This window comes from Orycteropus afer, unplaced genomic scaffold, assembly GCF_000298275.1.
Source record: "Orycteropus afer afer isolate SDZICR_OR568_19922 unplaced genomic scaffold, OryAfe1.0 scaffold00020, whole genome shotgun sequence".
NCBI lineage: Eukaryota > Metazoa > Chordata > Mammalia > Tubulidentata > Orycteropodidae > Orycteropus > Orycteropus afer.
In genome coordinates this window covers 8,485,944-8,511,157 of record NW_006921607.1, presented here as the reverse complement: position 1 = coordinate 8,511,157, position 25,214 = coordinate 8,485,944, and the positions used below count along the sequence as shown (strand labels likewise).

General features: G+C 49.3%; 1 protein-coding gene across 1 annotated transcript; it reads right to left on the bottom strand.

Annotated features, from left to right (window-relative positions):
* Positions 1-2,128: 2,128 nt before the first annotated feature.
* On the bottom strand, positions 2,129-22,357 carry BPIFB1 (BPI fold containing family B member 1). The gene is made up of 15 exons (XM_007934563.1): positions 22,243-22,357; positions 19,113-19,254; positions 18,357-18,464; positions 17,327-17,476; positions 16,475-16,556; positions 13,100-13,163; positions 11,527-11,612; positions 10,211-10,390; positions 8,968-9,021; positions 8,295-8,453; positions 6,223-6,290; positions 5,092-5,137; positions 4,015-4,078; positions 3,035-3,111; positions 2,129-2,161 (listed from the first exon to the last, which is right to left on the bottom strand). Exons 1-15 carry the CDS (start codon positions 22,355-22,357, stop codon positions 2,129-2,131), a joined length of 1,428 nt encoding a protein of 475 aa, XP_007932754.1.
* Between the last annotated feature and the right edge of the window lie 2,857 nt (positions 22,358-25,214).

Genomic DNA, 25,214 nt, shown 5'->3' with positions numbered 1-25,214 from the left:
GGTCAAGGGCTGCTTGGCAGGCATATTGAGCTGGCAGAGCTGCAGTTTCTTCATCTGTCAAGTGGGAGAGGTTGGCAGTGCCACAGGGCCACAACCCGTGGAGAAGGCTAAGCCAGCAAAGGACTGTATGACTCTTTGAATGGTACCTGCCCTAAGCAAATGCTTGTCTTGGTTTAAGTTCCCCGGAAGCAGATGCAAAATCATGGGTTGAGTGCAGGTAGCTGATTTGGGAGCCCATCCCAGGAGATACAGGAGAGGAGTGGGGATGTGAGACAAGGAAGGGGAGGCAGCCAGGAAAGAGTATGTGGACAACAGGGGTCCGTCCTATCTTGCTGGGAGGACATGGGATTCAGAGTTGCCCCTCCAAGGGGTGAGGAGGCTGTTTTTGTTGTTGTTATGTGCTGTCAATTCAGACCCGACTCCTAGTGACCCCTTCTTGGGTTTCCGAGGTGGTATCACTACGGAAGTAGATTACCCTTCCTTCCTTCCAAGGAGTGGCTAGTGGGTTTGAACCACCAGTTCTAGTTAGCAGTCAAGTGCTTTAGGCACTACGCTAGGCTATAGTTATTTATTATTATCACTTCCCAGGAAGCCCCCGAGGCCATGGGTGGTAAGAATCCTGGGAGCTGTGGCCATGGGTGTTTTGGAGCAGGATCCCTGTATCCCGGCTTGATCAGGGTGATGCAGCTGCTCTGACAGCATCCTGTGGGCTGGAACAGAGACCCTTCATTGGGACCGGGTTATACCAAAAACCAGAGGCTCTGCCCTGTCTGCCAGCTTCCTTGGAGCATCCCCTCCCCAACAGATCCTTGTACAGCAGCAGGAAGCCAGAAGGGACCTTCCCCAAACAAGATGGAGATTGAATTTCTTTTTTCACTTTCATGGTGAGTAGGAACTGAAACCCAGATTTAACATGACTTAGAAAAATAAAGAAATGTGATAGGTGTGGAGCAAATTCGTACCCTCTTCTCAGACCACAGTGTGGTTGTGAGTCTGGACTGTGTGTGTGGGAAGCTTCAGCCCAGAGCCTGCCACTCTGTAGTTGCTCAGTCAGTGTTACCAGATGCAGTGTGAGGGCCTAAGGCCTGGGCCAGGACTTGGGCATAGGAGAAACCCCTCCCTGGGCTGCCTTTCCAAGCTGTGAGCTGTTACTGTGACCCGGCCAACAGGCCTGCTGTTTATGCCTTGAAGTTGGGAAATGACTCTTTCTGAAGCACCCACTACATCCCTTCCTGCAAGGCCCATTGTGTAAGTGAAGGGCTCTGTGTGCTCCGGCAGGCCAGAGTCTGCAGAACAGGGGCCCTATTGTCTGTCTTGAGCTTCCTGGCATCAGGGAGGCCAGGGAGACAATGGCAGTCACTGCTGTCAGAGCAGGAAGGGCCTTCAGTGATAAGATGTAACTTCCTGGAGCCCAGGTAAGAACAGTAAGGATGTCATCACCCCAGGTGACATTGTTCAAGCTCCTTCCATGTGTCTGGATCTGTTTTCTCTCATTGAATCCTCACCATGGTCTCCAAGGTGGGACTATGATTCTACCCATTTTACAGAGGAGGGAACTGAGGCCCAGAGAGGGGAAGCCACATCCCAGGGTCATATAAATAGTAGGCAGCTAGGCCAGAACGCAAAGTCTAATCCTTGTGCCTTTGAACCACATTGTTCAAAGAGTCCTTGATCCACGACACTTCCAAGTTCAACAAAATGTGCATTTGCCACCAAAGTGGCCTTGATGCTGTCATGAAAAGCAAGAAGTAAGAATTAGCTTTCTTATTCCTGGAGCCCAGAGAGGAGCTAAAGACCGTGAACCTCATCTACTTGTGGCCCAGATGTGGCACATCATTATAGCTCAGTCATTGCCCAGACTGGCTCAGATGTGCCTGAGCATGATACAGATGTGGCGTAGATATGGCCAAGATGTGGCTTGAACATCCTGTCTCCAAGCCCAACAGCAGCAAAATAACCTTGGGACATAAATCACATGGCAAGAGTCACAGAGAAGTGCTTGTTTATTACAGAGAGGGCCAGAACTTGCCAATGACCTGCCCTTTTCCCCACTCCCAGCCGGACAGCCTGACCTGGAAGACCACCATCCAAGTCTTCAGGAGTAGGGAGAGGACAGCAGCCCAGAGTCCTATGAGGAGGTTGGAGTGAGCACAAGGGCATCCTGCAATTGGAGGAGAGAAGTCAAACTGAGTCTTTACCACCTGACTTGAGATTTACGCTGGCTTTGCCCTTGACAAGGTGACTGCTCACATGAGGAGATCATGACCCTGAACGCACTCACGTAGAGTTCTTGGAGGGTCAGAAGAGGTGGGCCCAGGGTTTGAACAGTAGTAACACCAGGCTGGGGATATTTTCTGTTTGTTCACTTTTGCGGTCTCAAGCACTCTTAAACGTGACTCATAGTGACCTCCCTGGGGTTTCTGAGGCAGTATCACTACAGAAGTAGATTGCCCAATCTTCCTTATGAGGAGTGGTTGGTGGGTTTGAACCACCAGCTTTCTTCTGGTTAGCAGTCAAATGCCTTAGGTACTACTCTTCTAGAGCTCCTTGGCACATAGTAGGCCCTCACAAATTATTCATTGGATGACTAAAAAACAGAATGAATGAGTGAATGGTAGGTAGGATGGAAAAAGCTGGAAATGTGCTGACCCCAGGCCAGGCCTGCCAGAACAGTTTACCCTCCAGGGCACTTTACAGATGAGGAGGTGAGACCTGGAGAAGGGAAGACACTTGCCCCGACCCCCCATGAGTGGAGCATGGGCCTGCTTCCCAGCAGCTGTACCCCCAAAAAACCCAAACCTATTGCCATCAAGTCGATTCTGACTTGACTACAGGGCAGAGTAGAACTGCCCCAGAGAGCTTCTAAGGCTGTGAATCTTTACGGAAGCAGAATGCCACTTCTTCCTTCCACGGAGCAGCTGGTGGGTTTGAACCGCTGACTTCTCAGTTGGCAGCCAAGCTCTTAACCACTGTGCCACCAGGACTCCTCTGTACCTTCCCTAGGGCAGTGTATTTAAGTGCATGGCCCACTCACCTTGGTCAGAGACCATGTAGCTGCCTCAAATCCCAAGGCCTTCACGATCGTAATTGGGACCCCGGATCTTAATTTGCCTGAAATAACAAACGTAGTCAGGGACTGGAGGGCCTGGGGTGGGACTGAGGTAACCTTGGCCACAGATTTGGAATGTTGCCTCTGCCTGCCTGGTCCCCAGGCTCCCAGCATCCACACAGCCTCATCTCCCTGCCCTTTGCCTCTGACACTAGCTTCTGGCTGCTTACAAAGTATGCCCTGGCATCCTCTCACATTCCTGTTTAAGAACCACCAGGGGTTCCCATGGTGCACAGCAGACGTTTCTCTCCTTTGAGGTTTCCCACTCCAATAAAATACAGAAGCGGAGACGGCAGGGCTGGCAATGGGTTCCTAACTCTTCCCTCGGCCCCTACATACACCTTGGGCTTAATCACAGTATCACCTTCTCTTGTGGCTTTCTCCACTGGTAGCACAGACAACAATGCCAACAGTGATGGTAGAGAAGTGTTAAATGCTGACTGTGCCAGTCACCACCTGACAAGCCTCATCTCATCTACACCTTGAGGGAAGGTACTCTTATTTTCCCATTTTACACATGGGGGAAATTGAAGCTCAGAGGAATTAAGTAGCTTGTCCAAGGCCAGCCAGCCAGCAAGAGGGGAGAGACGAGGGCTTGAGCTCAGATCTGTGTGAGGCAGCTCGAGTGAGCTCTGGTTGTCTGTTTACACTTGTGTCCCTTGGCTGTGAGGCTGGGCCTTGCCTGGCTCACGTCTGCGTGCCCAGTCTCTGGACTAGTGAAAGAACTGCTAGGGCTGGGAGGTGAGAGATAGGAGCGTTGTTTCCCGCTGGGTGCTCGGAAAAGCTTTCTGTAGGAGGCGTAATTTGAAGCAGGCTCTGAAGGATGGATGGAAAAGGAATCAAAGGGATTCCAAAGGGAGACCCGAACAGACATAAAGGGGGCCGTGGCAGGCAAAGTGACGCACCGTTTTCGTTGGGCAGCAGGACGGAGAACAGGATCTCAGTGACGATGTCTTTGAGAAGCTCAGGCTGCGAGAGAGTAGTGACACCGTCACTCTGGCTGAGAATGCAAAGTCCTCCCAACCCTTCCTAGGACAGGAGTGGCCCAGGCCCATGGCGAGGACAGCTGGTGGAGATGCCAGGATCCCAGATCCCTTGCCTGTTGGAGCGGCGCAGACTCCGGAAGCCAGACAGGCTAGGGGCGGGGCACAGAGGGCTGCCCCTGGTGGCTGGCAGGTGATGGGACCGGGGTGCAGTGGAGGATGGGTCCCTCCTCGGGGGCTCCATGGCTCTGTTCCAGACTGATTTGCCCTGAGGGAATGCTGGCCTGTGTGGTCCGAGTTTTGGACTTCTCAAGGGAAGCCAGAAAGCCTGACTGTCATGTGGAAACCTCCCTGTGTGAAAATCTTAGCCGAAACATTTTACAAAACAAAACAAAACACAACACAACATGAGGACCCAAGGAAACACAATAGAAGGCAGGGCTCGGCCGGTTGAGAACTTTGAGTCAGTCTGACTCAGATGGGGAAACTGAGGACCAGCAGGTAAGAGGCTGCCCAGGCACTGAGGTGGGTCTACAAGAGCAAAATGAGATTGTCCATCAGGGGATTTGTTTTCTAAAATGAGATCAAAACTTCACTGAAGGAAAGTGAGTGTGTGTCTGTGTATGTGTCTGTGAGTGTGTGTGTTTGCATGTCTGAGTGTGTGTGTGTGAGTATGCATGTGTTCTCAGCTGTGTCCAACACATAGTATGTGCTCAGTAAATGCCCGAGCCAGGAAGTCTGTGACTACTGCCAGGCCTCTACACTCTCCTTCCCTTTGTCCACATTCAGCCAGAGATTGGAGGCCAGACAGCCTTCCTGAGAGTCCTGGTGCAGCCTTTAGCTGATGCTTATCTCATCCCAGAACTTTGTGGTGGCCACGGAGGCCACCACAGACTGTCTGTGGGGACCTCATTTGAGATAAATGCTGGGCCATGTTTCTTTTTGAAACAAACCATTCTGGGTTATCCAGGGCCCTGGGGACAATCTGTTAATACTCACGTTGAAAAGGCCAATTCCCGAGTTCATCAGTTGGATCCGATCAGAACTGCAACAGGAGATGCTTGTGAGAATGGCCCCTGGGACCCTACTCGTTCATTCATTCATTCAACAAATGTTTATTGAGCACTTATTAGGTACCAAGCACAGTGCCAGCTCTGTAGAGATAACAGTGAACCAAGTCAAATCTTTGTCCTGTGGAGCTTACATCCTAATGGGGGGAGGCAGAAAACAAACTGGCCCCTAAGAGCAGAAAAATCACCCCCAGAAGTGACGGCTGTAGTGAATTGGGGTCCAGGCCCCTTCTAAAGAGGACATCTCATTCTCAACCCTAATGTTTGTTGCTATGTGGAAATGCAGGCCCAGGTTGCTGGATATTATGGTTTTCATAAGTGGCAACTAATATATATTAAAAAAAAATTGTGTATGAGCTGATCAAGACACCTTGTGACTTTTCCTGTTGTTGTTGTTATGTGCTGTCGAGTCGGACTCGACTCATAGTGACCCCTCCTTGGGTTTCTGAGACAGTATCACTATGGAAATAGATTGCCCCATCTTCCTTCTGAAGAGTGGCTGGTGGGTTTGAACTGCCAGCCTTCTTGTTAGCAGTCAAGTACCTTAGGCACTTGAGCTCCAGAGCTCCAGATTTGTCCTAGGAGGCTCCATTGTGCACCCTGACCTCCTGTCTGCAGCAGCAGGGAAGGTGCTGGGATGAGGGAGGACAGGCAGGCACTTAGTGCTGGGCTTCAAGGAGGCAGTGTCTGGGTGTGGCTGTCACTGCTACTGATGCCCAGTGTGGGGTTCAGTCTTGGAGGTGTTCTGAATGGGATGCCCAGGCCGTGGGGTGTGGGCAAGAGTGAGGATGGTGTGCGCAGGCCCTTCCTGTGGTCAGGCCCTTCCTGTGGTCAGGGGCAGCCTGCCCTGTGCCTGCTGGCAGGCCTCTTCCCTTTTCCTCCCTTTGCCCACATCCAGTCCTCAGTAGCCAGAGAATCTAGGCTAAGCAGGCTTCCTTCAAGTCCTGGAGCAGCCTTCGCCTGACACTCACCCCAGAGAGACTCATTTAAAGAACCCTGATGGTCACAGGGCAGGGCTCGTTTTTGTCACTAGCATCTACCCAGTGTTTCACATGCTTACCTGATTTCATTCAAGTTGAGCATAAGTCGGTCATCTTTGGTGAAAAACTGGGCTTCTGAACTAGCTTCCTGCAAGAAAAGAAAGCCACGCCCCATTTCTTTTAAGAGGATGTGTGAAATGTGGGGGTTGGGGGTTGTCCAAGGAGCCTCTAGGGTCAGATTGACACAGTCTGAATCTTAGTTCCTGGCTCTGTGACTTTGGGAAAGGGTTGGGCCTCTCTGGGCCTCATTTTCCTCACTTGTTAAATGGGGTAATAACTTTGCTCACTATTTCCTTAACAGATTCCACATAGGATTGTTGTGGGGAACAAATGATGATGATGACAGTGATGATGTTACTATGCTCAGAGTCCTCACTGTGGCTGGGCCAGGTTGTAAGTTTTCTTAGTTGTCTTCTTAACCCTTACAACCCTTACAACCTTATGAGGTAGGTCCTCTTATAACACCATTGTAGAGGTGAGGAAACGGAGGGTCAAAGAGGATAAGCAACCACCTGGTAAATGTTGGGAGCTCTGGTGGCTTAGTGCCTAAGGCATTGACTGCTAACCAGAAGGCTGGAAGTTCAAATCCACCAGCTGCTCCTTGGAAGGAAGACTGGGCAATCGACTTCTGTAGAGATACCACCTTGGAAACCCAAGGAGGGGTCACTATGAGTCAAATCCACTTGATGGCAGTGAGTTTTTTTTTTTTTTGGTGGTAAATGTTAACCACTCTTCTTATTATTGGAAAGATCAGAAATGAAGCTAGGTCTCAAATACAGGATATGTATCAATTTGACCTCTGGACTGGGGTGATGCTGAGGGCAGTGTAGTGGGCTCCACCTCCAGGTCAGCTCCACCCGGAGAACAAACTCGTTCTGCAGGCATGGGCTTGGATGACCCTTTGAAGAGTGTCTGGCATTAACCAGGGAGGATCCCACCAGAGAGTGAGGCTGGCCCGGGAAGTCTATTCCCAATGCTGGTCTGGGTATATGTGTGTGTGTGTTGATCAGTGTCCTTCAGTACAGGAAGCCAGGTCACTACACTGTGCATCTCCAGGGGGCACCATTCACCTTGTAGTCTTTGTGAACATTGGGTGGACAGCTGTACGAGACAACCCTGCAGTAAGGACAGTGTCAACATTAGCCTCCTATTAAGAGCCCTCTTAAGATTCCTTGGATAAGCAAAACCAAAACAATAGCAACAACAACAACAAAAACTCACCACTATTGAGTCAATTCTGACTCATTGCAACCCCCATTGGGTTTCCAAGGAGTAAATTGCCTCATCTTTCTCCCACGCAGCAGCTGGTGGGTATGAGGCACCAAACGTCTGGTTAGCAGCCAAATGCCTTACCCACTATGCCCCCAGAGCTCCTTGGTTCAGCATGGAAGGCCTTAATTATCCAAATTATCCCAATCATGCCTCACTTCGCTCCTCTTCTTTGCCTCCTATAGTGGATGGTGGTGGGACCCTACTCAGAATCCCTTTCCAGGGAGGGCATCCTTCCCTCAGCTGCTGTGAGTGTTAATGCTCATAGTTCATACCTGCCCCTTCTCTCCTTTCTCTGGAGAACTTCCCTTGCTTACACAGAGCTGCCTTGGTGGGAGGTTCTGTTCTCCCCTTGTCCTGGGGAGCCATTGGTGGCTAATGATGGACTGGCAAGGGGGTATCAAAGGACAGTCCTCTTATCTCAATGTGAGCTCAACTCTGTGGGCCCATGAGGGGATAGCCAGCCTGAGGATGAAGGCTGCCAGATGGAAAGAGAGAAGAATAAAGACAAGATTGTTTGAGCACCTGGATCCAGCTATTCCTGAAGGCAAAAGTCATCTTAGACTTTTTGGTGACAAGAGCTAATATAATTCCTTTTGTGCATGTGAAACAAGTTTCTGATCAAAGATCCGTAATACATTTGTAGGGCTTGAGTTGCATTCCCGGAGCTCCTTACTCTTGGTCCAGAGCTCTTTTCCCTTGCCCCATCCCTGCCAGGTGACAAGAGTGACGGAAACATTTAGCAACGCAGGAAGGGTAAACAGGAACAGTGAACAGGAGGGTTCCCTGGGCTGCTACCCATGGCATAGACAATTGCACTCACAATGCCTATGGTGAAGAAGGGGCGGCGGACTTCATTGGTGGCAAACACCTCCAACATGATCAGCTGGGCCACCTTGGCGTTGCCCTCACTCAGAAGGAGCTTGGGGGTATCTTGAGTTAAGATCTTCACAATCTGTGTGGGCCCCATTTGATCCGCAGCCTAGAAGGACATCAGACTCACATGTGGCCTCCCAAGTACCTCACCATGGCCCATGGGCCCCATGTGACCCCATGTGGCCTGGCCCTGGCCATCTTCCCCACCTCCCTACTTCCTCGCTGTGCTCCAGCCACAGTACCCTTCCTTCTTCAAGATCCTTGAATGCATTGTCCTCTTCCCACCTCCTAGCCTTTGGTTTTGCTGTTCTCTCTGCCTGGAATTCCCTTCCTTTCAGGGAAGCACTCCTGATCTCCCAGTAATGTTTCTGTGACCCCCTAGAACTTGTCCTTCGTCATTGCACTTGTAACTGATGTATTATCTATGTAGGTATTTGATTCAGGTCACCCTGCTAGACTGAAATCTCTGTGAGGACAGGGACTGGCTCTGTTGAATTCACGGTGCTGGGAGGAGAGTGAAGTCCCACACACATTCTTCTCCCCAAAGAAGAAGGCACTCAGAGGCCCGAGGGCAGACCCCAGCAAACACCCATCAAGCTGCACATGGCAAATAGACCGACCTTTTCACTGATCACCTTGATGCTTGACTTCAGCCGACGGGCCAGCTCAGGAAGCTGAGGGTGAGAGGAAGTCAGAGGAGGTCAGTAGGAGGAGCAAGAGGAGACATGCCTCCCACACTCCACTGCTGGGGTGAAGCTTTCCTAGAACCTCAGAAAAGCTGGACGGGCTGGGTGGTCCAGGCCACATACATGTCATTAGAAATATAGCCACTATGTCAACTGTTGTGGGGTATGGGGTCCTCACTGACCTGAACTCTTCCTGCAGATTGGTGGTGGTCGTGGGTTTGTAGGCTGCTCCCTACTCCCAGAGAACATATAGAGGTGATATCAATTCTTAGGAGTTATGAAAGTGGTTACTAGTGACCACTCCTATTTTCTCAACATCCTACTCCTTTACTCTGAATTCTAAATTTTAAGACCTTGGTTATTGCCTGTCAGCTGACCTGAATCCCTGCTACTCTTCCATGACTTTGGGCCAATACCTTTCCCCTCTGGGCCTTAGTTTCCTCATCAGTCACCCTGGAGGAGAAGGCACATTCTAATTGACTAGTGACGGTTGTCTGCTGTGCTGTGTTGATAAGGATTCCAAGGTGGAGTCAACATCCAGGCTCAATAGGAAGGAGGGCCCTGATCAAATAGTGATGTCTGCCATGGGCCCTAGTGAAGAGTCCACAATTGCTATTCCTGGACAGCCTAGTATCTGAGATGTTTTTGTCATCTCTGGACAACTCAGTGGACTACTCAATGGAGCGCTGGTGGTATAGTGGTTAAAACCACTTCTGGCTGCTAACCAAAAGGCCAGTGGTTTGAACCAACTGTTCCATGGGAAAAAAGATGGGGCAGTCTGCTTCCATAAAGATTTACAGCCTTGGAAACCCTATGGGGGCAGTTCTACTCTGTCTTACAGGGTTGCTATGACTCGAAATTGACTCAATGGCAGTTGGTTTGGTTTTTGGTTGGACTAAGTATCTAAGACGCCCTTTGGCTTGACAGGACAGTTATTTGGTGGAGGAAGCAGATGTATGAGGTTTCAGAGGGCAGAACAGGATGGGTAGTGAACCTTGGAGGATCTTGGGTCTTTTAGATTAGGGAGTGAACTCTCCATGATGGGAGGGATTTAAATGAGCCTGACAAGGGATTCCTACTCAGGACCCTAGGGTCCATGCACCTTCTTTAATTCAGGAAGTTCCCATGATGTAGCAGACACCCCAGACACCATCCTCTGTCCCATGCTGAGGCTTACCACGTAGTCCAATAGGACCGCAAGTTCCTCTGGAGGGAGCAAGACCCCCACTGCAGAATCCACCACATCGTGCCTCACAATGAAGCTGAAAGGAGCACTGTCCAGGGTGGGCACCGTCTGGGATGCTATAGAGTCATTGAACCAGTTGGTCACCTTTCCCTGTGAGTCCAACAACTTGGCCTAAGGAGACACAGAGCAAGTTGTTGACTGGGAATTTTAACTCCACAGCATACCCTATAACAACCTAGAAGGACGTGACACCTTTGAGCTTGTATCTCTTTTTGCATTTGTTGCAGGTAAGCTTGGCCTGGAATTCAGTGTCTTGGTACAAGTGGTGTTATCTCAGGTGCCTGGCAATATGTGCTTCAACTACAACCCTCAGATCATCTCATCTTGTGCTTATGCTTCAACTTCCCAGATACCTCAAACCGTTTGGCTGAATGGACAATTCAAAACTGCAATAAAATGGGTGGAAATATTTGATGCTTTGATTTCCCAAGAGAGCCACGAATGCTAGGGTCGCAGGTTCACATGGCCTGGGTCGGCCTGGTCCCTCAAGGAGTCCAGTGCAGCGTGGATAAGCAGCTGCACATTTTATAGAACACCAGCACTTTCTGAAGGAGCTCTGGTGGCTCTATGCTGAAGACAATCAAATGCCAGAAGGCTGGTGGTTCAAACCCACCAGCCACTCCATGGAAGGAAGATGGAGCAATTGACTTCCATAAAGATTTACCTCCCCAGAAACCCAATGGGGGCTGCTATGAGTTGGAATTGACTCGATAGCAGTGATTTATCTTCTTTTTTTTTTTTTAAACATTTTCTGGGTACTTCCTCCCAGGCAGTCTCATTTCACCCTCTCCTCAGTGATTATTATTATCTATGTTTTCCAGGCAAAGAAACTAAGGATTAGAGAGCTGAAAGAACTCACCCAAGATCACACAGACAGAGAGTACTGGAGCTGGGAGACAAACAAGGCTGTGCAATTCTCAATGATGTATTTTGACCATGGAATCAGCCAAGGGCTTTTCTTTCAAGGTTGCCAGAGATTTGGGGATTGGCAGGAGTTTGTCTGTGAGAAAAGTCAAGGGCCCCAGAGCACACAGTCCTGGCCCTGCCTGGTAAAGTCAGGGTTGGAGAACAGGTCTGTGTGTGGCTGCTATGCTGGTTTTTCTCCCTCAGATGGTTTGTGTGGGGTGTGCTCAGCCTGTTGTGACTTTTTTGAACTGGACTACATATCCTAACTCTAACTGGTGTTTTCTCCCCTGATACCCATGGTATCTGACCCTTGGTGGTCAGGGAAGGCCCGGGACACTCACGTTCAGGTTGAGCTGGATGACATTATTCTTGATGGCAGAAGACAGAAGATCAAACTCCAGGTGGTCAAAGCCGAGGGCAACAGGTTCTGGTCAGACAGGAAGAAAATTCTGTGAGGATGGAGGTCAGTGCGGGCAGGGCGGAAGGATGCTGGGAGGAGCAGGAGTAATCATGATGATGTTGGTCATGGCAATGATAATGATGATAAAAAAGCCAAACCAAACTCACTGCCACTGAGTCGATTCCGACTCACAGCAATCCCCTTTGGGTTTCCGAGGTGGCAAATCTTTATGGAAGTAGATGGCCCAGTCTTCCTTCCATGGGCTAATGATGACAGTGACTGATATTTATACGCTTACTACTAAATGCTAGGCACTGTTCTAAACTTTACATGTGTTAGCTCATTTGATATTCATAATAGTCCTAGGAGGCAGGTCTTATTTTTACCCTGTTTTACAGATGGAGAAACCAAGGCTCAGAAAGATAGAATGGCTTGTTCAAGGTCATACACTGAGAAGATTTGAACACCGGTCAGCCCCATGCCAAACTCCTGATTTGGGTCAAAACTTAGCTATTGCTTGTAACTCTTCATCTCCTCTGCTAGACTGACCAGCACCTCCTGCTCACTCGGTAGGTCTGGGTCTGGGTTTCCATCCAACCACGGGATCACATCTATTCGCAGTGGGATTCCACACTTGGCCACCCAGGTGGCGGTGACGTCTCATCTCCTCAGCTGCTGGGCTGGGAAAAGCTGGTCACGGTGGAGGTGAGGGCCTGGGCTAACGTTTCTCTAGCAGGCTCAATCGACCCGTGGCCCTGCACACTTCCTCCTGCCCCTGGAGAGCAGAGGAGCCACCTGGGTTTGAGCGCCAGTAACCTTGGTTAGTTTCATCCCGTCTCTGAACCTGAACAATACTTTTCAGCCTCCAAAAGAGTAGATGGTAGACTTTTCCTCCCCCACCAATCTCCACTCTGCAGAAGCCCTTGTCCTCCCATCTCTGCTACTCTCTGGGGAAAGGGAAACGACCTCCTTGCTTGCCACAGATCTTGTCTCTGCCCTGGTCCCCCTTCCCTAGTACACAGTGGTTGTTGTATCTCTCATCCATCCATCCATCCATCCATCCATTCAGCACACTTCTGTAAGCATGTCTCTGTGCCAGGCAGAGAACCTGGTGTGTGGCTGGAATTTTCCTGTAAACTTTTAATCCCCAGTAACAATCTTATGAGGTGGGGATGTAGAACCCCTATTTTTTCAATGAGAACACTGAAGCTGAAAAAAGGTAGAGTGGCTTGGCCAAAGGGATGAAACAAGTCAGTGGCAGAGGTAGGCTCTGAATTTGAATTTTTCAGGGGTTCCAGGGCCCAAACCTTCCTGCTGCACCTGTTGGCCTCACATAGAAGCTTGAGTATAGTGGGTGCTTGTGAAGTTGTAGGTGTGGTGAATTCCTCTCTGCGCATCCTGGGCAGGGGATCACCTGTGGCTCATCCTACCGGTTGCTGGGCCCAGGTTGCTGGTCAGGCCCGATCTGGCTCATTTGTAAAGGGAAGAAGCAGGAGAGAGAGCTGTGTACCCACCTTTCACCAGGTGCAGGAAGTCGGCATACATATCCTTGAAGGCCATCTCCATCACGGGACACAGCTGCAAGAGCACAGATGCAGGAGCGCTTTTAATGAGGGGCTGGGGGTGCACTGAGCTTCTTCTTGTCCCAATGCTGCCAGTGGCTTTCCCATAGGAAGATTCCTGCCCCCCCCCCATCCCGGGGGGACATTTGGCTATTGCTGGAGCTCTGGTGGCATAGTGCGTAAGGCATCCGACTGCTAACCAGAAGGTTGGCGGTTCAAACCCACCAGCCACTCCGTGGAAGGAAGACAGGGCAATCTTCCATAAAGATCTACTGTCTTAGAAACCCAAAGGGAGTCTCTATGAGTTGGAATTGATTCGATGGCAGTGAGTTTTGTTATTTTTTTTGGAGACATTTTAATTGTCACAACTTGGGGGGGGCGTGCTGTGCTAGTGGCATCTAGTGGGTAGAGAACAGGGATGCTACTAAATATTCCACAATTCCCAGGAGAGCTGCCTCTCCCAACAAAGTACCCTCTGACCCTAGATATCAACTGTAGTGCTGGGGCAGAGAGGATCTCGACTACCCTAATCCTGGCATCACTGTTAAAACGCAACTCATGGGCTCACATGGTTTGTGGGACCCAAAGGCTTTCTCCTCTGCTCTGAGGCAGCCCATTTGCCAGGGCAGCGCTCCAAGGTCATTTAAGGTCATTTTGCCTAGGTACAATTGCCCTAATGGAAGAAACTTCTCATTGACCATTCCTTACTACTCTCGAGAAGATACAGTGCACTTTGAGAAATTTTTGTTTTTCAATGCATAACTGTTCCCTGTTCTCAGCTGCTTCGCTGACCCAGAACCCAGACTAGAGACTCCCAGCATGCACTGCCAAGGGACCATCTGTTCCTCGTGCACGTTCTCCCTTGGTTTCCCTTCCTTTATTTCCACCAGTGGGTCTCCACCCTGGCTGCACATTAGACCTGAGGGGGAGCTAGGATCTTCTGGGGCCCAAGACCTCATCCCAGATCAATTATACCAGTCCCTCTGGGGTGGGAACCAGACCTCAGTATTTCTAAAGTCTTCTCAGGGGGTTCTGCTGTGAAGCTAGGGTTGAGACCTATACAGACTTACCCTAAACAAAAACCAAAACAAACTCACTGCCGTTGAGTTGGATCCAACTCTTAGTGACCCCTCCTTGGGTTTCCGAGGTGGTATCACTACAGAAGTAGATTGCCCAGTCTTCTTTCTGAGGAGTGGCTGGTGGGTTTGAACCTCTAGCCTTCTGGTTAGCAGTCAAATGCTTTAGACACTATGCCATCAGAGCTCCTACAGACTTACCCTGGAAGGGCTTATTTGATACTTCTTAAATGGACTCTTGCCATTTCTTTCAAATGTACTATGCCTTTTTCCCTCATGTCAGATAAAATATTCATATGACCATTGTATCAAATCCAGTGAATCATGGTGGAAAACCATATGACAGTGGGCTTACCAGTTCCTCTGTCATTTGCTGTATTTAATGTTTCACCATTAGTGTCGGATACTATGCAGAGAGCATTTTATAATCTTATGTGACTGCCCTTTCTTTCTAGTGGAAAATACACGTTTAGCTATTAAAGTGTGATGCCAGATAAAATAGGATTTTGCTGGAGGCTGGGGGAAATTTTATAGCTGAGCTCTACTTTGAGACATTCCCACACTTAAAGGAGAAAAAAAAAATCTCAAAAGAAAAAAAAATCTCACCCAAGAAAAGCTAAATTTTAGAAAATTATTCATTTACAGATTCTTCTAGAAGGCATCCCTGGAGCGGCTTTCACTCAAAAACGCACCCCCATCAAGTCGATTCCCACTCTTAGTGACTAGTAGTATTTCCAAGGGTGCAAATCTTTATGGAAGCAGACTGCCTCATCTTTCTTCCAGCAGAGTGGCTGGTGGGTCTGAACCCTTGACCTTTTGGTTAGCAGCCAAATGTCTTAACCACTACCAGAGTACCTTTGGAATGGTTTAGTAAAGTAGTAAATGTTGTACAACTATTACAAAAATTGTGAATTTTATACGATGGCTTAGAAACATGGGTATAATTTAAAGAACATCAAATAGTATGTATACCAAGTGTGGATGGAGATTGGAAGGCAATGAACAAAATAGAAAATATTTGTTGTGTTAAGGTAGTGAGACTGTAGGTATTTGTTTTCCAAGTTGTTTTGGTCATCACAACATCTTTTCAGTTAAAGAAAGTTTTATTATTGAAGAATCTGCTGTTAAAAAAAATCAACTGTTTGACAAGGTTTTTTTTTTTTTGACTCCAGAAGAGGTGGCTCATTGCTGGGAACACATCTTGAAATTATCAGGTGGAAGTCAATGGCCATAGTGGATGAACCCTACTTGTAAAATTTCAGTTTACTTGTGACATATGAGAGATGTGTAACATAAGACTGATGTGTGTTTGCTGACTCAGAAAAACAAATCCTTCAGGAGCTGCTGGGTGGCAGAGCCCCTGAAGACCACAGCCAGTTTGGTCTGAGACAGAGGTGTGCTAGAACCAACTTGCACGGACTTGCAAGGACCAATTGTTAAAATTTCAGTAATTTCTGATCTGTGTGCTAAATCTAGCCATTATGAAAAATTAAATTATATCAATTTACAATTAAATAAATTGTATTAAAAACAAAGATGATGAAAAGTCAAAATTTATTCCTTCTTAGTTATTTTACTAGGAGCTCTGGTGGTATAGCGCTTAAGGCACTTGGTTGCTAATCAAAAGGTCAATGGTTCGAACCCAACAGGTGCTCCGCAGAAAAAGATAGGGCGGTCTGCTTCTGCATAGATCTACCTTGGAAACCCAATGGAGGGGTCACTATGAGTCGGAATCGACTCCATGGCAGTGAGTCTGTGTTTAGTTACTTCACTACTATCTGTGGCCCTTGACGTTATTTATCTTCATCGTATCTGTGTGGTGGAAATACTGTACAATAGTGGGCTACAGCACAACTCTTCCCAATTCTGTGGTCTGTGACCACACATTTGCAGCATGAAATCAGCCATGGCTGGAGTACACCACAGAGATCAGCAAATGCTACAAAATCAGGGCTCTCTCCCCTCATCCTTGCCAAAGTTTGTGGTTGAACATTGACCAGCACATCAGGTTATCAGCGTAAGTTCACCTGGCAGACTTTTGGGTGTTCCCTTACCTTGATCTTAACAATCTGCCTGGGCCAGTGGCCCCATCCATGGCTCTTTGCTCAGCCATCATGCCTGAAAGAAATAGCCAGCCCCAGAAGTTTCCTGCCCAAGGAGCCTCAAGTCCCTCAGCACCAGCTTGCTGCTCTGTTCCAACCCCACAGGGGGAATAACCCTCATAGGCCAGAGAGGCCCTGGTTCCACTCACCTGACTTTTCACCAACTCTGGCAGGGCTGGCACTAGGAAGCTTATGACCTTGTTGGCTAAGGAGTTGACCAGGAAGGAGAGCCTTTCCAAGAGGAGAAGGGAGAGAGAGATTAGGAAGGGTCCGAGATGATAACCCCTCCCCTATTTTCCAGAAGGGGAGTTAGAGTCCTGTGGAGGAAGGAGTCTGCCCGAGGCCACACCGCCTGTTAGGGACAGAGCTGGGTGTGGACCCTGAGTCAGGTGGAGACACTGTGGCAGAGTTTTCTGGAAGCAGGGTCTGGGGAGAGGGGTTGTCTTGAAACTTGTGCTGGACTTTAGGGTGATGAGGCTTGACATGTCTCCTCATTTTCCTGCTAAGGAGAAGTGAAGGGAAACACAGTGTTTTTTGAGCAACTACTATGTGCCATGCACTATTCTGAGTGCTTTATGGTTATTGCATGGCCTAATCCTTTCCCTGCTGCTTGGAAGATATCATCAACTCCATTTTACAGATGAGGAAGGTGTGAGGCACAGCATCATTTAGTAAACAAAGGGGCTGCTTTTGTTTTCACACCATGGCTCCATCTGACTGTCCCTGGGGTAGTATGATGGGCCCTAGAAGGAAGTCCATCTCCACCTTCAAATGTTTGTCTCACCTCCTGGCACAAGGCCTGAAATCCCACCATTATTGCTCCCACCCTCAATGTCTTAACTCTCTTTGACATCATAGATTCCCAGATCAAAAGTCACGGAGGACAAGTCCCTTTCTTTCTCTGGACCTCAGTGTTCTCCATCTGTGACATGAGGAAAGACCACGCCCTGGCTTCTCTCTCAGGTGTGGTTGGGGCCCAGTGGGAGGCTGACTGCACTCACTTGTCCAGCAGGCTGATGCGCAGGCTTCCTTGGCTATTGAAGCAATCACTGAGGATGAGGCGGGTGGGACCCTGCCTGCTGCTCTCCACTTGGATGATAGCTTGGACCTCAGTCTCCATGTGTATCTTCACGATGGTCTTGACCAGGGGACTGTGGGGTGGAGGCATCAGACCCTGTGAACACCCTCCAAGTCCGAGGTTGGAGCAAACCTGCTGTCCATCTGTTGTCTGCCTCACCTCCCATCTGCCTGGCTTCCCTTCAGTCTCCTTTTTTGGTTTCTCCTCATCTCCCCAACTTCTTTTCCCCAGCATGTCCCAGACGTGGGCTTTGTATTCCCCTCCTGGTTTAAATCCGGTCCCTATGACAACAGCTTCCAAACTTATACCCTACTCCTTACTCAGATGTCTTACAGGCTTCTCAGATTTAACGTACAAAACTGAACTCTGGCTGATTTCCCAAACTTTCTTCTCTATCTTGGTTCCTGGCCACCTTGTCCTTCCAATTGCCCAGGCAATAGGCTTGGAGTCACCCTTGACTCCTCTCTCATCCATCAATATACCAGGAAAGCCTGTTGTCTCTTCTTACTTTCAAAACAGCTCCAGAATCCAACAACTTCTTACCACTTCCCCACCCCACAACCCTGGTCCAAGCCATCACTGTCTCCTCTTGAATTATCGTAGTGGTTTCTCACTGACCTCCTGGCCTCCACTTTTGATTCCACAGCAGTCAGAGGTATTCTTTAAAGATATTAAGTCATGTCATGTCCCTTCTCTGCTCTGAACCTTCCATCCTTCTCTCTTACTCACTAAAACCCAAATCCTCACCTCGACCCATAAGGCCTTGCATGATCAGCCCCTGGCTGCCTGCTGACCTCACCCTCCACTACTCTTCCCCTCACCCTTCTCCTTTTGTTGCCATTCTTTGAAAATGGCAAGGTTCTTCCCTCTGTTTGCAAGTTTTCCCCAGATACCTGTATGGAGGACAGGGGGCACTGCACTAGGCCCACTGTGCAGACCAAGGAGACACTCACGTATTGAATCCAGACACCATGTCCAAGGGGACCTTGACCACTAGCTCCTGGCCTCTGGCCGAGGGTTGCACTTGTGGCTGGAGGATGCTGGCTGAGGTGACCTTCAGCCTACGTGGGATGCCGGAGAGATGAGAATCATGTCTTTTGCTCAACTGAGCATTGTCCCCAAACTTGTATCCTCCAAAGCTTTTCCACCTCTGCCAGGTGTCGGGCCAGCAGCTGGGCCCCAAGCCCTGTCCACTGACTTCTCAGCGTGGTCTTGGCCCATCCTTCCCTTCCACCTCTGCCCATATCACTGTGACGATTCCCCCTCGCTTAGACAATTAATTACAGCTTCTTAGACTGAGCTTTAACACTCTTTGACCCAGCCCCTTCTCTTACTCCTCACTCTGGGTGGCAGCTCCAGCCATTCTGAAGGACTGACTGCTACTGACCATGTATGCCACTGTGTCTTTGTCCAGACTGGCCCCTCCACCTGGAATGCCATTTTCTTCTTGCCCCTGAGAAAAATCATCTCATTCCCTCCTCAGGTGACCTTCCTTTGTGGCTACCTCTATTAAAGTTCCTGTGTCATTGTCTTGTGCTTACTGTTAACTACTCCAGGAGCTTTCAAAGGAGGATCTTAGTTTGATTTGTTCTCCATAATTGGGCCCAGAGGTGACCTAAATTGATGTTTGTTGACTAAGCATGTCAAGTGTGTCCAGGGCAGAGATAGGGGGAAGGAGCCAGCTCCTACGTTTGTCCTGTTCCACTTACCAGATGATATAGCTCAGGATGGAGTTCACTAGGCTGCCTAGCAAAGGGATGCCCCCGGCTGGCTCCTTCAGCAAGGCATTGAACAATGGCAGCTGCTGGAGGATGCTGATAGCATCATGGTCCTTCAGCTCCTGGATCAGCTCTGGAGGCAGATCCCAGGATTAGGGTCCATGGGTGAGGCAAGAAGGATAAGTTGGTGGGGGCTGCAAGCTGGGGAGGGGCATAACTTAAGGATACTTGGACTCTGAGGTGGAAGAAGGAAAGTGCTCTGGTGGTGCAGTGGGTAAGGCATTTGGCTGCTAACCAGAAGGCTGGCAGTTCAAACCCACCAGCTGCTCTGTGGGAGGCAGATGAGGCAATCTATTTTAGTAAATACTTACAGCTTTGGAAACCCAATGGGGGGGGGGGATCAGTGTGAGTCAGAATTGACTCGATGGCAGTGGTTTTGGTTTGGTTTGGATATGACGTGAGAGTGTGGATGGGTCCATCCTGACCGTCTGCACTGTGTAGATGGGACTTTGAGGATGGTAGCCCAGATGGATCATTTCAAAATAGGTATAAGGCTGGGGCACAAGTGGGGCCATTCACACCACTGGGCCTTGTCAGCCTCTACTAGGAGGGTTGGCAAGTACATCTGGAAATCACACAGTACATTCAACATCTGGACCTGTATCCCTCCCACCAGCAAGTAGACGACACTTTCAGAACCAAGAGGCAGGGACCCCACAAGGCCCTGTTTGGGGTTATCTTGCTGCCAAAACACAATTGTTAACAATTCTCTAGTATCCACATCCTAAGGGCTTCTTTCCAAAGAGCCTCAGTGCTGAGCAGAGAAAGGAGCAAGCAGGACCAAGGGCCAGTTAACCAGGAGCCCTGGGTATCAGTCCCTCCAGACTGGCCATGTGATCTGAGACTCAGTGTGTCTGACTGACAGTGGAGGTGGAATACGTGTGCTCTGACAACATTTCTTCATCACTACTCACTGTGAACTCGGAAGGAAGATTGGGCAATCTACTTCCATAGGGATACTGCCTCGGCAAGCCAAGGAGGGGTGGCTATGACGGCACATAACAACAACAACAACTCACTGTGAACATCCCAGATGCTCTGCCTGAGGACTTTTTTTCTGGCAGCCAGAGCCCATTTGGCTTATGTGCAGAGAAGACCAGAGTGCTAGAGAGCTGGGACCCCAGAAGCAGCTCTTAGCCAGTGACTGATGACCAGTTCCTTCAGCCCTCAGGTGAGATGACCCAAGTGTGTGTCCTTTGTCCTCCAGAGCCCCTGTGTTCATTATTAAGTCATTGCTTCTCAATTCCATGCGCTTACTTTTTGCCTGCTCCTGATAATGGAGATGAGCCCTATAAATATTTCTACTCTGCCAGCTGGTGCAATGTTAAGCCCTATCAGAAGAAGCTCTGGAGGGACACTGGAGGAGAAAGGGGTTACCCTTCCTGGCCCAGGTGTGTACCTCTTGCTGGTCTCCTATGGTGTCAGTGCCCAATGGCTTTGGGCTGCAGGTTCAGGGTACTCCTGAGGGCAGCTTGTGATTTCTCTGAGCTCCCTAGCTCACTTCCAGGTATTCTCCTGGGATGGCTTGCCATTGGGTCAACAGCCACCCCCTTCTTCTGTGGAGGGCTTCCGGAGAATTTTGTAGGCATCTCAGCAGGCAGGTCTCTGCCTGCTAGCCTCAGCCTGTCAACTGTGGACTAGCTTTGGCCTGGGGCAACCAGGCAACTTCCCCCTCCAGTAAGCTTCAACCACAACCTCTCCAGTGAGGCTTGAACCCCAACCTTGGAGAGGATTCTCCCCATCCAAGTTTGTTCTGTCCTTGGGTTTCTCCTCATCATCCCTAGGGATGTTTTAGTGTTCTCTTTCTTTTTGCTCATAATCAATTTTCCATTACTCCAACCCCTGGTAACAATTCTTTCTATTAATTTTACCTGTTGAGTGTACTGTGTGATTTCTGTCTCCTGATTGGCCCTAACTAATACAGTTACCCCACAGGACTGAGCTCCGGTCCTCACGGTGGTAAATTGGCTTGGTCATGCACCCTTTATGGTTGCCTTCCCTTCCCCAACTTGCTCCCCACACTCCTGCAGGTGTTTCTTGGGATTGCCTTGAAAACCAGCCACTTGCACTCAAGTCCTTGACTCTAATTCTGATGCTGGGGAATCGAAACCATAGTTGCTGATCTCCAAGATCCTTCTGGTTGAACTTCATAGTGTGGATACAGACCCCTCCTCCTGCAGCCCTTAGAGCTCGCTGCCTGTTCAGTTTGGGGATCTAAGCCCCTGCCCAACCAGCCCTGGCTCAGGGCCATTAAATACAGAGGTTTTGTCTTCCTGAGCTGACTGAGAATCTCTCTTCCCAGGGACAACACTTGAGAGCGGCAGTTATCAACTGGGGGCAAGTCTTTCCCCAGAGGATCTTTGGCATGTCTTGAAGACAGTTTTGGCTGTCACGTTTGGGGCTGGAATGCTGCTAAGTATCTTGTAATGCACAGAATAGCTCCCTATAACAAAGAGTTAGCTGATCCCAAATGTCAGTAGTGTGAAGGTTGTTGATGCCCAAGTGTTGAGCTTATAAAGCTCTTAACAATTTCCATCTTATTGGGTGCTCACAACCATCTTGGATGTAGGCTCTCTTGCTTGCTCCAGAGGAGGAAACCAAAGCTTAGGGGCTTGCACAGAGTCACATAGCTGGAGAGGGTTAAGCTGTGCTGGGGACCCAGGCCACCAGACCCCCAATCAAGTGTCTTTGCTCATGGGGTCTAACTCAGATGATGTGCTCTGATAATGGGATTTCAGGCAAGGGCAGTGGCAGAGGTAGTTACATCACTGCAGGTAGTGGCCATGCACCCCTTCTGAAGGCCATAGAAACATAGACTTGGGGATTCTTGGCACCTTTGAACCATGGATCTGAATCATGGAATGTAAGGAGATGAGACTCTTAGAATCATGGACTCTTGAGATCATAGACACCTCAAACTTTATAGCTCATTCACTCAAGTCTCATCCCAGAGCTGTGTTTTGCATGCCTGCAGTGATGGGGAACTCCCTCCCTCCTTTGGAGGGCTACTCTGCTTACTCCTTTGCCTTATAGTGATGAAACCTGGGTGGTCAAGACTTACTTTCTTTGATGACTTCTGGGCCTAGGTTGAGAACCGCAGGGGGACTGAGAGTAGCTTGTACCAAAGTGGTTACCAGCAAACCACAGATGAGAGTGAAGGTCCATGGGCCGGCCATCTTCCTGGGAGTCAGTAAGCAGCAGCTGGCTGGTCTCAGAACCTGGGGTGAGTACAGAGAATCCTGTTGGTTGGACAGAGAGGGCAAGGACAGGCCTATCATGCCTGGTGAACTGGGGCATAAGGTCCAGGAGAGGCTGTTTAGGGTAGTGGTTAAGAGTGTGGGCTCTGGAACCTCACCGCCTGGGTCTATGTTCTGGCTCTGCTGCCTTGCTAGTTGTGTGTGGCCTTAGACAAGCAACTAACCTTTCTGTGCCTCAGTTTTCTCATCTGACAAATGGGCATGATAGCTACTTAATAGAGTTGACTAAATGAGTTAATAACTGGAAAGCATTTAGCACAGTGTCTGTCACAGGATAAGCACTTAGAAAATATTAGCTATTCTCATACAAGAAACCCACCAAGAGTGCCCAGGATGAAACACAATCCTCATCATCCTGGCATGGCGTACTGCCTAAGGCACTTGACTGCTAACCAGAAGGCTGGCGGTTCAAACCCACCAGCCACTCCTCAGAAGGAAGACTGGGCAATCTACTTCCATAGTGATACTGCCTTGGAAACCCAAGGAGGGGTCGCTATGAGTTGGAATCAACTTGACGCAGTGAGCTTTTTTTTTTTTTTTTTTTTTTAAATGACTCAACTGCAGTCAACCTCACCTCTTGCTTTCCCCTCTCTCCAGCCTTTCCAAGGTGCTTGCCATTCCCAGAGGATGCCTGGTTGCCTCCTGTGTCTGCAAATTTTCCCTTGGTCTTCTTGCTTCCTGGAATGCTTTCCCCCTTCCCTATGTGCCCATTGAACTCCTATCCATCCTTTAAAACCGTATCTAGGTGCCACCTTCTCTATAAAGCTTTCAGATTCCAGCAGGAACCCTGGACCACACTTGGAGAAAAGTTGCCTTGGGGCTGTTGAGTGCCCAGAAAGGAAGTTTGGTTGTTGTTGTTATTTGCCGTCGAGTCAGACCCAACTCATAGTGACCCCTCCTTGGGTTTCTGAGGTGGTATCACTAAGGAAGTAGATTGCCCAACCTTCCTTCCAAGGAATGGCTGGTGGGTTTGAACCACCAGCCTTCTGGTTAGCAGTTAAGTGCCTTAGGGACTACACTACCAGAGCTCTGGAAGATTGGTGGCAAGAGGGAAATGAGAATTCAGGCAGAACTCCAACGGTAGAAGCTGCTTATGCTGGTCCCCTTGCATGTCATATCTCTCTTTTTCTTTGCCCAGTGAGCTTCAAAATTCAGCTTCTTAACTCACAGTATTTCCTCTTCTAGAAAGCCTTCCCTGACTACCCTCCACCATGTACCTGGTCTTCTTTGAGTACAATGGCCCACAATGAGAGTTGCTTGGGGCTGAGACTGTCTCTGATGCTTCCCCTCAGCCCCACTCACATCCGCACAGGCTGGGCTCAGAGTACTCAGTGTGCAGAACAGGTCTATGTCATGGGGTCAAGGTCAGGAAAAGACACAGCCAGTCTGGTCCCTTCATCACTGTTTTTTGGTCAGTGGGTGAGGGAGCTGGGTACCTCTCTATCCCTAGGTCCTGACCCTCAGAGGGTCCTAGCTGATTAGACCTTAGTCTGGGTCCCAGCCTCCCTCTTCCTCCTGACCTAACCCTGGCAGATATCTCTAGGTCACAAACTTCCTGGCAACTGAGGCCTTCAGCCTCTTCTCTGTACTTTTACCTGGACATGTGAGAGTCCTTGCCCCTCTGCTCTCCTCTCCTGGGCAGTGGCTCGGCAAGTCCAGCCTTATATCCTGCGAGTGCCAGCCCAGGTGGCCACTTTTTGCCTTTTGGCCAAGGCTGTGGGCAGCCTGTGGTCTCCAAGGTAAATATTTGTGGCTCGCTGTGAACCACAGCCCTGCCCGGAGGCAGACTGAGGACTCCAGTTTCCTGAGATTTTGAGAAAGGAGGGTCTAGTTCTGGGGAACACTGGGGCTCATGGCAGGGGGGCTGGGCCAGGCATAGTGTGGGCCGAGTAAGGGGCTCCCTGCCTCCTGGGCAGGCCCTCCCATGGGACAACCATGAGAAAAGTGGCAGTGATATGCCACCCCAGACTTTACATTGGTTATGGCAGTGGATCAACATCGTTACCCTGACTTCATCATGGAGGAAACAGCCTCACACAGGCGGCAAATGGCGAATTCAAACCAGAACTCTGACTTCAAAACTCACCTGGGGATGTCTCCACTGTGTAGCAGACACAGGGGTGTCCTGGGGACAGACTGAATCTCAGGCCTGACCAAACTATTTTCATACTGGGTGACTTGGGGTACATTCCCTAGCCTCTCTGGGCCTTAGTTTTTCATCTGTGAAATGGGAGTAAATGACAGGACTTATCTCCTAGTGTGCTGAGGGGAACACAGTGCATATAGCTTAAAGCACAACAAAATAAAAACAACTTACTGCCACTGAGTCAGTCCCAACTCACAGTGACCCCCATTGGTTTTCTGAGGTGGTAAATCTTTATGGAAGTAGATCACCTATCTTCCTTCCGTGGAGCGTCTGGTGGATTTGAACCACCAACCTTCTGGTTAGCAGTCAAATGCCTTAGGCACTCCGCCACCAGAGCTCCATATCTTAAAGCATAGGTCCTGGCAAAGAGTAAGTGCTGATAAATGTGAGTGGAGGATGTCATTGCTGTTGTTCTTGTTTATAATAGGATGAGCCTCTGTAGGCAGATTATAATCATAGTGTAGTCCAGATAATAGGAGCTCTGGTGGCATAGTGCCTAAGGCATGTCTGCTAACCAGAAGGCTGGTGGTTTAAATCCACCAGCCACTCCTTGGAAGGAAGGTTGGGCAATCTACTTAGGTAGTAATACCACTTTGAAAACTCAAGGAGGGGTCGCTATGAGTCAGATCC

Bases quoted from the DNA above. Each gene is read 5' to 3' on its own strand.
- BPIFB1 (XM_007934563.1), bottom strand. From the start codon at position 22,357: ATGGCCGGCCCATGGACCTTCACTCTCATCTGTGGTTTGCTGGTAACC. The intron at 13,164-16,474 runs GTGAGTGGAACC...GTGCTCTTGCAG, and splicing joins CAGAGTTGGTGAAAAGTCAG to CTGTGTCCCGTGATGGAGAT. The intron at 9,022-10,210 runs GTAAGCCTCAGC...TCTCACCCTCAG, and splicing joins CGGTCCTATTGGACTACGTG to CTTCCTGAGCTGGCCCGTCG.